Source organism: Podarcis filfolensis (genome assembly GCF_964270895.1).
Source record: "Podarcis filfolensis genome assembly, chromosome: 2".
NCBI classification, from domain to species: Eukaryota; Metazoa; Chordata; class Lepidosauria; order Squamata; family Lacertidae; genus Podarcis; species Podarcis filfolensis.
The window spans coordinates 91,116,387-91,130,018 of NC_139605.1; the positions used below are offsets into that span (position 1 = coordinate 91,116,387).

General features: G+C 38.5%; 1 protein-coding gene across 2 annotated transcripts in view; it reads right to left on the bottom strand.

Annotated features, from left to right (window-relative positions):
• TMEM104 (transmembrane protein 104) overlaps positions 1-13,632 on the bottom strand; it is a 77,256-nt gene that overhangs the window by 19,079 nt on the left and 44,545 nt on the right. For both annotated transcript variants that reach the window (XM_083598216.1, XM_083598217.1), the window contains exon 9: positions 7,977-8,070. In XM_083598216.1, the coding sequence (XP_083454342.1) occupies positions 7,977-8,070 (94 nt within the window). The remainder of the gene's footprint in view (positions 1-7,976; positions 8,071-13,632) is intronic.

Consider the following 13,632-nt stretch of genomic DNA (forward strand, 5'->3'; position numbering starts at 1 on the left):
CTTCTAAGTAAGAATTGAGCAACACTAGAGAGAGGCTCTCTGGAAATGCAGAACTAATTTCTTTCACTTGTGTAGCAAACTAATGCATCATATGCTTTACCATATTTTTCGCTCTATAGGATGCACTTTTTCCCCTCCAAAAATGAAGGGGAAATGTGTGTGCATCCTATGGAGCGAATGCAGGCTTCAGGCAGCTATCCGCAAGACTTCGGAGCACAGCAGGAGTTCCCGCTGCGCTCGGAAGGCTTGCGGATAGCTGCCTGTTCTAGGGGCTGGGGTCGGGGGAAGCTCGGGCTTCCCCCGTCCCCAGCCCCATGGCTAAAAATGAAGACAAGACAGCGAGCGGGATCCAACCCGCTCGCTGTCTTGGCTTCTTTGCTCTTTGGGGCTGGGGAGGGGAATAATTTTTTTCCCTTTATTCCCCCCCCCCTAAAAACTAGGTGCGTCCTATGGTCCGGTGCGCCTTATGGAGCGAAAAATACGGTAAATAAAACAAAAAAAGGAGCAGCTCACTGGATCTTCTCAAGATCAGGGGAAATTAACACATCATTAAGTGACTATCCAAAGTTCAAACCTAGAAGCATCACACTCAGTGTTGCTTGGGAATTCTAAGAAAACAAAAAATCAGTACAGTTTTGAAACCAGTGGTTAAAATCAGGACAGTCCTGAAAGGTTTATTCTACCATCTTATTTCAAAATGGTGTTCAACTGTATCCATAAAGACAAAAACCTCTTGATGTCAGGAACCACCATGCAAAATTGGGTTATAATACCCAGTTTTCATTCTTATCCCAAGTTCAAGCACCACTACTGTCTAAAACATTTATCAACAGATTATATAAATTGTTAAATGTGTACAAATAATGGGAACCGTACTACAGAAAGGGCCTCTTTTGAAAACCATTCCACATGCTACTTCTCCATCAGAGGCACTGCTTAATCTGAGCATTTTTTCCATTTGTGTGTATGTAGGGAATCTGCCACTAGTATTGATTTCCTAATCTATCCACTAGTGAAGCAATGCATACTGTATCGACACAACCATTTTCTTAAAAATAACTTTCCAAAATTTAAAGCTTCTGTATTGGAAAGCAATTGAATGAGAGTTCAAAGGATGAAAAGAAAAAAAACATGCATAGATGTGCAAAGCAGAACGCTCCAGTTTTATTGTCAGTTTTTCTGCAGTGTTTCTATAGGACCTAGATGCACCTACCTTTGAATAAATATACCTACAATTGTTCAAAGCGACTTACTCCCAAGTAAGTGGGCAAAAGATTTCAGCCTCCATCTTCTGTGTGGTCTTATCAGTTAGAAGAGCAGAAATCCAGGCACTACCTTTCCAAAGTGTTTGTGACAGTCCATGGAAGAAGACTGCACAAAGGACTAACACGCTAATTTTCCTGAAATGAGTAAATTTCAGGGCACCACTGAAGGAAAACTAGACTGAGAAACTGAAAGCAAGCACTCTGGGGAATTTGCAGAAGGCATAATTATTAAAATATAACAACATCTAATAATAGCAGATATAGCATCTGTAACAAACTGAACAAAACCTGCTCCTGACTGAGGGCTAGCTGGGTAAACTCTTCAGCATTGGCTCTGCAGCCTGCTAGGAGTCTCATACTGTAACAAGTTGCAATTAAATGCCTTAGCTGCTAACAAAGTCAATGTTTAATGATGAATTCTTCCACACTGTTGTGTTTTTCCCATGATCTCTAGCCCTTAATATATGCTTCTCAACACATGCAGTACAAACTAATTGATTGACCAATTAAACATTCTACAATGCTGGATGGAAAAAATGAGGCACTGCATGCCGGGCTCTAGGCCAAGGGTGGCTAAACTATGGTCCCCCCAATGTTGCTGAACCATAATTCCTGGTCATAAACTGACTGGGGTTGCTGTGAGTTGCAGCTCAACCACATCTGGAAAGCCACAGCTTTGCCACCAGTGTGTAAGATGACCTATCCATTGTATTTGTTGTGAAGATCAGAAAAGTATGTGCCATGATATCCTATCATCATGTATACCTGAAGTTGCTCTGAACATCAAAGAAGGATTTGTGTGATGGTGGCAGCCTGAAAAGTATGTTTCAGATAACTACATTTAGAATACCATTATACATAGTTCACAGTAGATCTAGGCGGCATGTCGTTTACACAAAAAACAGGATGAGCAACAGATCATACTCTGCCCTCTCAATATGATTTTTGAAAGGAAGGGGTTGTAAAAGAACTAATATAAGCTACTGCCTGTCAGCTATTTTTCAGCATGTCAGTTCATCACAAAATTAAAATGAAGCCTCAGACAGAGGATTGTTGTTAAGTTAAAACTGAACAGAGGCAAGATCCACTGCTTTCCAGGTGCATTTGAAGCTACTGGTTTTACCTACAAAGCCCTAAATGGTTTGGGGCTAGGATATCTCAAGAACTGCTTCCTCCCATAAGGAAGGCCTGCGGCCATCATCGGAAGCCCTATTGCTTGTTCTGTTGAGAGAGACATGTCTTGCAGTGATAGGAGACAGAGCTTCTTCAGTGGCAGCACTGTGGTTATGAAACTCTGGGACAGGTTTACTTGTCCCCATCTTTACTGGTTTGTAGGGAGGTGGTCACGAAGAGTCGGACATGACTAAACGACTAAACAACAACAAGGGAGGTGGTGGTTATTTTTATCCAAACAAGCTGTGGGAGTTGTTGTTGTTATTGTTATATCTTCCTCTCTTGAGGCTGCTTTTTAAATAAGTGGTGGGGCTAAAATTTTCCTGTTCAGTTTTAGAAGGCCGCTTGAAGGCTAAAAAATAGTATATATATTTTTTGTAAATACATAAATCCCCAGTCATACAGGAAGTATTGTTATCCAACTACCCACTGAGAAATCTACACAGAGAGCAATTTGGCAATAATTTCCATGTAACATTTGTTCTTACAGTAAGCAACAGTATATCTTATTGCCAAATCTGTCTACACCATTGCAACCTACACACATTACTTTCCGACCTTCCTTCTTTGACAATGGGAACACAGCCTTCTTTTTTAATGAAAGCCCTTTAAGCATTAATTTTGGGAAAAACACACTACCAGCAAGAATATACAACCTTCATAAGAAAAATAAAAATTGTGCTGTTGTCTGGCAAAAAGGAATAATATCACACTGCATAAGTAGTTCCCTCCAGCTCATGAAGCAGAAATGAAACAGAATTATAGACAAGCACAGAAGACCAGGCTCAATATAGGCAAAATACAACTTCACCTTTATGTGTTCCAGGTCTTAAGAATGGCTTTATTAAGATCTGATCAAGAGTTGATCTATCCAGTCCAAAAATGCAGTCGGCTCAGGTTGGTGGATGATAGCACAGGCAATGAATAGAAAACTCCCGTGCGATCATTCATTCACAGATATTCCTGGGAGCAGATGTTACCCCAAACCAAACCAGTTTACTGAGGTTGCATGCAGCCTCCATGGCTGTTTGTCATGCACATGTGCACACACAAAGAGGCAACACTGGAACAGCCATGTGGTCAGGTTCATCTGGGAGCAGATTCATAATTGGGACATTTTGGCTCTGAGACCAGATAATATCCAGCAATCCAACCAAGACTCTGTCCTATTGTCTGGGCCATATTAGCTTAAAATAACTGCGCGCGTGTACACACACACACACACAACCCCATCAAGGTCCAACAGAAAGGTTCAGGTACCTCACTTAGCTTCCCAAGGCAGTTGCGGAGATGGGAGGGAAAGTTGAACTGAAGGAGTAGAAGAGCAACAGGAAAGTTAGAGAGGTAAGAGACCATTTAAATAAGTTTTAGCAGTAACAAGCACACACTGAATGAATTGGTGGACTAGATATTTGGGAATCTTAACTATGGCCATTTGTGGGCATTGGAGTTGACAATGGAATTCAACCAAAAGGAAACAAATTTGGAGGACAATGAAGTTATTTTGGAGGACAAGCACTATACAATAAGGATGCGTGAATTAATCTGGATGTGTGGTAAAGCAGCTGGAGAGACAAAAAGCAAAAGGACCTCATTGATTACTCAATGAACAGTGGGTTAGAAATTCTTTTAATAAAATAAACAATAATTATTAAAGTGGGAAACAGATTAACAGAGAAGTGCTAGAAGAACTTTTTAATGAATATTAAGTACAAGTTATTTCTTTTATCAATGTTTATGGTCAGATTATTTAATAATTAACTAGGCATGTTAATAAATGTGTTCAGTTTGTATTTTAATGCAAACCTACCTGATTTGCACTTCTTGAACCAATGCATGAGGTGAAACACAACTATTTATTGTATTCTGTGATTCAGTAATACATTCATCACTGCTGCCTTGGGATCACCTCTGAGCAAAAAGCTACATTAGCTTATCTGAAACTCTTTAAGATCTTGACACCATTTTCTGTGCTAAGAAGAGCCAACTTACATAACATTATTTCAGTTTTATGAAGTGACACAAATTATATTACGTATATATAGTTGAATGACACATTTGCTTCTTATACACAGATCTGCTTCTGCTAGTAATGGAGCAAGGTAAGGCATTGATTTAGCGTTGGACCACTGGCAATCTTATGCAACCACTTCTTCTGGCTTCTAACACATCACCTGGCATTGTCTGCAAGCTTTCGCACATACTGCTTTACCTAACAGCAATATAACAAGGCCATAGCTAGGCTTATTTTCAATAATTATATTAAAGCACTTGCCAGAGTGGCAGAATTACTGAGGCTAGAATGCGTTTTAATATGAAAACAAGATCAGCATTTTGAAAATATTTTTTAAATGAATGCATGAAAAGGGATCCCTAGAGGAGTCAATATGGATCCAGGCATCTGCGTTGAGAGGAGCTTTTATCTGGAGCTTGCTCCACTTCAGGTAATGTGTCCCGGTGCCCTTCTTCCTCTTATTTGTTATGACAAGGAGTTTACTACATCATGCCAGCCTTTGTTTCCAGACCATGCCCAAAAGGCTAACAGATTCTATCCCAGCTGTCGGGAGCTGCTGACTTTATCACACTTGTTTTCTGAAGCCCTAGGTGATTTCAAATATTTCTTATGCCATATTGTTGGCCTGATGTTTCAGTAGGTGGCTGTCTTCAAAACAAAGGGACTGTGTTCACTACCACTGAAAAATGCAGGTCCCCAAGATGATCTTCATATGTAGCATTGTTGTCAAGATCACTCTGCTCTATGGTCATCTTAATTTAGCATACACCTGAAGCAGAACAGACTAATGTCCGCCAGCCTGAATGAAACCACTGAGCACAGCAAGGCAACTCCTGTGCCAGGCATACTGTGTGCCAGATTTTAAAAATCATAGTTTACTAAGGTGAGTCGGCTCCCTCAAATTTATTGCTCCATTATAAAGAGATTCTGATCTCTGATTTGCCAAGTTCATTGTGCCACAAAGAGAATTAACCAAACTAAGCAGAGGGAGAAGGCTACAGTGTAATGTAATCCTGTAAGTAGCAGAAACGAAAAAAAAAAAAAAAAACAGATGCATGCCTGTTAACAGTACAAAATACTAATTAGGATCTGTCTGCCTAACACAAAGAGTTTGGCATGAAAGCTCAAGGGTGCTTCCAGAAACACCTTTGGCACCACTGCCTTGTAATGAGCCAGGAAATGCTATCTGTGCTCTTGAGTCCAAGTGGATGGAGTCTGCAAAACGGGTGGGGAGGCCAGTTCATTTGCTTCAGTTAAGGCCAGTGAGAGAGTTGTTAACAGCAAATAACTCTGTTTCCAAGCTAAGAAAGGATTGCTCTTCAAACTCATATTACCACTTAATAAGATCGCCATTTGCTCCAATGAGCATGGAATTCACAGAGCTTGTGTGTGCTCAGACAATAACAGGAAGATATTAGGTGCTGGTAAGAATCTGAACCCACTGCTGCCCTGCATAAACAGATACTGCCCTGGATGACAACAGCTCTGACTTTTCAATAAGATCACTAAGCTCTTATTTTCCTTCTTCTCTCGAAAAAAATTCACTGAAAATCATATGCACTGAATAGTCAGTAAGGCATTGCCATAGTCATTAACTTTTACCTGGGGGCAGCTTATCTTCCACTGGCCCTGAACAGGAATTAAGCTAATGAACAGGTTTCTCCCTACATTGTGCCCAAACTGTTCTCACCTTTCTCATCTTCACCAAGCACTCAGAGGCAAAGCCTGGCGTGTGTACTAAGGTTTCATTATCTTACAACTTCAGGAAAGACAGTTGTCAGGTTTTCAAAGAGACAGGATGAGATCAGCATGATATATTTACACACTACACAGAGTGAAAGTTGAGTGATCAGCCCTGGATCAGTGACCTGAGAAGGAATTACGTTTTCATTCCTAATACCACTTAATGAGATCACCATTTCCAGCAAGGAAGCCAGAGCCTACAAAGATTTTATATGGCCAGGGTAAAAATGGTGTGATAAGGATAGTGAAGGCTGGTTCATTAGGGCTACTGCGGCACAGCCCTCCCACTGAGTATGTCAAGGAGTTTTTAAACATTTCCTCCCCCAAATCTCAAATCCACACACACTTTCCTGTTCCCCACACCTTTTATGCCTCCTTGGACTTAGCGGCATTTCTGCCAATCTCCTGTTCTCTGGCCAATCAGCTTTCTGCATCACTCAGCCAATCCTAAACCTGAATACAGCTATGGCAAAGAGGTCCCTCCCATGGATCTCTAAGCAACAAAATTGTGTGATTGATTTGACTGCCTGATCAGACAACCCACTATGAAGGCTTCTACTTCATCTATGAGAACTATATGGCACAGCAGCTATAGCAGATATGGAAGGAGTCAAAACTGCTTCAGACACAGCCCCATGTGGGTAGCTTTAACTTGTATCACAATCATTCGTCTGTTCTGAGCATGCACAGAGCTGAAGACCACACCTCAGTGCTTGTTCACTGAGTGCTCTTGCTTTTTGCATTTGCCTTTGATTGCCTTTTTGTGTAAAGTGGGCACCACTGGATGCAAAATGAATCTCTTGTTTGTAAAACAAATGCTGTTGTTGCTTACTCATACCATTTTTGTTTCATGGATACGGACATTGGGGGGACTTGATCCATGATCCATCCATGACAATGGGATTAGAATCTCACCACCACTCCAGCCACCTACGCTGTAGTGAAGACTACATTCTCTTTAAAAAGGTAATGTAGCTGCCAAATAGGGGGTGATCTCTCTTTAAATTCCCAATAAAGAGTTAATGGTGCATGATCAGGATTAAACACCGTATCTATTTCTGCTTTTACAACAGACTTTTGAAAAATGATGTTACAAAAGTGTAATAAAAATACCTATGAACGCTAGAATAATAAGTGCAGTCCCTTTTGTTGGGGTGATAATATCACCAAATACCCAGCCAACCATTTTTAAAAGATAACTGGGATATTATTAGCATGTCCTGTGTTTGTTGATCTGTCTAATCTTGGGCTCAATACCTCATTAAAGTCTTCTTCCTATATGTATGGTGCCTGCGACAAATGTATCCCAAACCTTAATTAGATTCATGAAAAACTGCTTTCGGCCGTGTGAGGCGCATAAACACATACAAATGTAGCTTCAAATTCAATTACACCTTTAAATAAAATGCATCTATCTTTCTATACTGCGGTTCCCTCTTTACTCATGAAGTTTATTATTTTTTCTAGGTTTCCAAGATGTCTAGCAACTGCAGCAGCAAACCCTAGTCTCCTGGCTAAGAATCAGAGAGGTTCATGACATACAAACTAACAATTGCAGCCTGGCCAAGGGAGATACAAAGGCTATCAATGCAGCAATTCTTGCACTGTTGGCAGTCTTGCCTATCAGCTACCATTTCACTTGCATTGTACTTACTCATTGCATTGCACTTACTCATTGTAAGCAGTCTAGTGACATGACTATTCTAAGATCAGAGGAGGAACCCACAATGATTTCATGATTTGTAATGTGCGTGCAGAACAGCAGTTGTTCATGGACTTACCTATCCACCTCATGAGTGATGTCAGGATCTGAAGATACTTTGTTTTCTGCACATTAAAAAAGGTGAATGGGCCCAAGAGGATGGTAAATGCTGCCTGAAATAAGGAACAAACAAAAAGTCAAGAAAATCATGGAGTTAAAAGCAAACTCACTATGTACAACTCACATAAATTGTCTCTATTACTGATAATCATTCTTTTGTTTTAAAATGAAAACAAACCTTTTTCACAGTCAAACCATTTGACTGACATCTGACTAGGGCAGAATTAGAACATTTGTGAAATTTTGGTTCATAAATATTTGCTATGACTGCTACATAGCTCTGCAAAATATTTATTTTCCATTCTTTGCCCATATTCTGTTTAGGCTTGCATACTTGTTCTTGCTAACCTATTTAGCAGTAGTACTCTCTAGATTTTAATAAAAGATACTGTAATGTCAATATTAAACACCCCATACAAAGAATACATCATGGGGGGGGGGAATTAGCATATAATTAACAAAAAATCATGAGCAAATCAGTATAAATTTAGGGAAACATCCAAAATTATTCCTGGTTGACCCCTCTACAGGTATCAAAAGTGAACAGAAGATTCCCACTTCTAAATGGTTGTTCATTCTTCAATTTGTAACAGAGACCAAACTTGCTAAGTCGAACATTACACACACACACACACACACACACACACACAGTTTTGTTTTCCATCTCTTCACATCCCCATTTTTGCCAACACAACTATGCTTTACATCACTTCAACTTCCTCTTCTTGTGGACTCTCTTCAAATAACCCAACAGAAGAGCCAGTATATTGAATGCTATCAGATTCTCTACCATTATAGTTGTTGTTATGTTACTGGAAAAAAGTTGTAGTGGCTACCAGGGCCCTGGGTTGGGGGAGAGAGAGGCTGTATCCAATCATGACCACAATATTGAACAGGAACATTGGCCACAACAAAAAATCACCCCATGCTAGTCTTTGCCCTATAATACTAGTACGTGGTGACCCCTGAGGCAAATAATCAACTAGGGAGGGGAGGAGAAGGCAATGATTTCTCATTCAGAAAGATGTCCCAGTAAGATTCTAGTCTCCCCTCACCTGTTACTGAACTTTTATTTTAAAAACAGCTGGAGACCCAATTTCAGATCCCCCTAACACGTCTCTTCACTGATTTATCCAGACCATTTTAATTATTCAGTGTTACAAACAAAAGGGCATCATGTCAGCCCTCAAACTGCCAGATTTTCAATATTTCACATCACTAATATAGATTCTCTTCAATTTTATGGGTGTCAAGGACAATTTTTTATATTAAAGTTTACAAATTGAGACATACTTTGTCTTAATAGATATTGCAATTTATTTTGTATAATTATATCAATGTTCTGTTCCCATATTATTTTTAAGAAACAGTAAAGCTGATTCTGCAAAGCAGTTTGTTAAAAGCACATAATAAAACTGCTGGGAAAAGTCCTATAGATCCATTACACTGATAGTCTAATAACTCAAATAGTTAGAGCACTATTAAATGTCAACCTTTATTTAAAATGTCTAATTTGTAAATATTGATAAAATATTGGAAGATTAATTTTAGACCCAATTTACATTTATTTCTACTGTCTAGACAAGCAATATTTTTTCTTCTCTTGTTCATTCAAAATTTATAAATAAAACACCAAAACAAGGAAAGTTAGTATTACTGTAATCACCTATAATCACCTATATTGTAATCACAATAATACAATAGTATTATTGTAATAATGGCAAGATAAAGAGACTAAGACAGAGGCAGAATTTATCCAACAGTTAAAGGGCAAGTTAACCTTAGCTGCAATCCTGATTCTACATGTCAGTTCTTTATTCATTCCTATATAAAGCTGGTAGTCAGTGAGCCTGTTTAGTCTCATTCCAATGAAAGCCATAAATATTCTTCAAAGCTCTCAAAAGTTCCCAATGGTGCAACAATACCGCAGCTTTGTAATACAGTTCAATATTTCAAAATCTTAGCTCTCCATTTATTTTGTGAGAAACTCATTATTTGCCATATGAGATGCTTTTATTAATCACAGTCCATCAGTCAGTAGTGCTGACTGCTTAATGAAATGAAATTTGGGGATAACATTTTTATATATGCAAATTTTCCTGTCCATAAAATACCCCCTATGTTCTTACAACAAACATCCACTTATCAAAATTCAAAATATTTTGTGTAAGTAAAGTTACTAATTTATAAAGTTCTGGGAGAGAAAGCCATTTGGACCATTGAATTTGCATTGTTCTGCACTTCTGACGGTTATATACACATAAGATAATAGACTTCAATCTACTGGACTAGATTTTGTCAGTGGTATGATTTGAAACTTCCTGCAACATTATTCCACCAATCATAATTTGATGAGTTATGCTTTGTTGAAGCAAGTATGTTGTCCATGGGAGAATATGAAAAATGTGGTCCAAAGTAAAATGTTAAAATATTTAATGGTTCCATCTTTAAACTACTTTATGAATATCTGATAGTTTTCCCTTTACTGAAGTCACCTATTCAAATACATAGCCATTACCTAACTCAGATGAGTTAGGTTATTACTATTACTATTCTTAATTTTTAAACACTTGCAAAAACAAAACAAAACAAAACAAAAACCAGCAACACCAGGGTATGGTACAGTATGCCACAGAATGACAGAATCCAACTTTCAGGTTTTAAATTTCAATATATTTTAATTAATATATAACACACACACACATCATATAATCAAGTCACCTTCTTGAAAATCATCTATTTCTGTAATATGCTTTCCAAAGAAAGGTTTATGAGAGTCATTTCATAGACATTCTAAAATATATATTTTTATATCTGGGATAACATCTGAGGAAAATTGTATCTTCCCTAGGGATTCAAACTATAAAAAATATTTTTTCTAATCTCTCATGCATCCTTTTCTCTCTCTGGGACTGCTTCCATATGATCCTGATTTATCTAATAATCTCACACCTGTAATTCTAATGCATCTCTTGGATGAATATTTTGTTTGTCTTCATTTTCTTTATTTAGTTAAGATATTTTCGCCTTTCAAATTAGAGCATCAAGTCCATCAACAGTAAAACAATTATTATTCAGTTTCCTAATTGTTTTAATCCACTAATTCATTAAAGGGATTCTTCATTATAATAAATCAGCTAATTCGTTAAAAATTGAGCCTATTACAAATGAAATAACAATCATTTGCATGAAATCAATAATTAACCAGTTCATTAAGCCCAATTACTTAATTCAGTTCCTTCTGCACATTTAAGTTTTATCAAATTTTAATCTCATTTTTCTTCAGAGTCATAGTTGATCATAATAGCAAATGTTTCACTATTTCACTGATTTATCCAATTATATGTTCTTCTATATGCTAATTTTTGCATGTTCTGATTGCAGGATAGTTCACAAAGCTAAAAAGAACAATGACATCATAACATCTAATTTAGTACTCCTGCCTTGATTGAGAATCCTTAAAAATAAAATAAAGAATTAGCAGTATGTCTCTATAATGGCACCCCAGCTTCCCTGGGTCCTGTGCTGGGCCGGGTGAAGGAGTTCCAGCCAAGTCATCATGTATAACCCTCTGCTTATCCACCCTTCCTGTTAAACTCTCAGTACCACCAAGCAAAAGTATTTTTCTATAAGGCTTCCTTTTACCAATCAACCTAAAAATTCCCTTGTGTCTCCTTGAGAACACCTGCAAGTAGCATGGAACTTAGCTTAGACATGGGGTGGTTTTCAAATAACATAGACGTTTTATGAATTAAGACTTAAGGTTTGCTAAAATAGTTCTTAAGGAAAACAAGCTTATAAGCATTTCTGTTTTGACGCACCAGTTATACAATTTCTTATGTGGCTGCACTAGAACGTTTCCTGTGACTGGTTTGTGTATTTCAACAGTATCAACTGATACTATTGATACAAAATGACTGATAATTTTGTATCAACATTTTTGTTATAAAAGTGACACTGAAAAGAGCGGGTTGTTTGGAATGCAATATTTACTATTATTTTACATTATTTATATTGTAATGCCACCCGGTCTGGTGAGGGGACCCTTCCCCTCTGTACTGTATTTAAGCCATGATACTGAGGGCTTTTGAAGGGCAATAAGACCTGCATCAGCAGCTGACATGTGCAAGATGCTGAGGAAGAGACTTACCATCATCACCCTCTCTGACATTTGCCTTTCGATGCTGTCAGTCTCCCCTGGAGGAGAGATATGGGAGCCAGCTGTATGTCATCTACCCCTCTCCTCTGAACTGTATTTAAGTCAGGCTCCTTGGAGTGCAGCAAGACCAGTACCAAAAACTTTATTGTTAACTCTTGTTTTTCTTTGAATTTACATATTTAAGCCTAGATAATTACTGTTGAACTTGTTCTGTGTTTGCCAAATAGTTGATTTTTATCATTTTTTAATTTACTGGCATGTTTTGTATTTTGTATATTTGTATTTCCAATGCTCTGTATTTCGATGTTTGGACATTTGCTGTAAGCCGCTTTAGGCACAGCTCATTGTGGAAAAGCGGCATTTAATCAATGATGTTTTGAGATGTATTACTCTTATTGTGTTGTGAGCCACTAAGGGCACATTTATGCAAGAAAATAGCCTGCTAATTAAAACAACCAACCAGACAGCTATGACCTACTGCTGACAGTAAAGTTCTCCATTTGCTGCTTCAGAAAATAGCTCCTCCTCTACGCCAGCCCTCTTTCTGCAGATCCCAGTGGGAGGCAATGGGACCAGTGGCTGAAAACTACTGGTCTAAAAGCAATGTGAGGATGTGAACAGGCTCAGATAAGCATCCTGAAGCTGTCTTTTGAAAACCTGCCCATTCAGAGACCCTTGACAAAATGCAGCATTAGTAGCCAAGAATAACATTTCATCTATGCAATTTTCCTTCACCGCCCAGGCAATACAACAGGATCAGAGAAAATGCACAACATGCGAAGGAGCTGTGACCTCTTTATGCTGATTTGCTATCACTGGGGAATGAAGTACTACTCCACCAAAAGTCTCTAATTAACTAAGCTATATAATAATGAGAAGAGGGCTTTAAAGAACACTCAAAGAATGTCAAGAGGTTTGAAATGTGGGTGAGCGTGGACTGAGCTAAGTGAAATAGAATCCTATCCCAGATGGATTATTTTTATTGGCAAGGGAAGAGGGTGGGGGAAAGATTACTAATAAAGAGATACATTGATCCATTCAGCTTATGTTTTCTTTTCTGTTCCCTGTATCAAAGTTCTAAATATAAAGAATAAGTGAAAACTTCCGTAACTATGCTTGCACAATTAGAATTAAAGTGGAAAGTGTTATGGGATGAAAGCATACATCTAATGGGCTGTATTTCTGTTTTAATTTGTTTTACCTAGCTGCAGTAGCTGATGGCACAGTATGTATGTCTTATTTACCTGACTTCCCTCTGGCGAAGGCACTGCATATCAGGATGGAGAGATGGGGGGGGGGGCGAGAATGAGGATGTGATAAGGTCAGCACCAGCTGGATCAAAGGATTGGTTCTACTTGCATGCTAGTACTGCACTGACCTCACCACTGTGTCCTCCTACCCCCATGAAGCAGTGACTCAGCAGGAAGGAGGTCAGGTAAGTGGTACAGCCCCACAA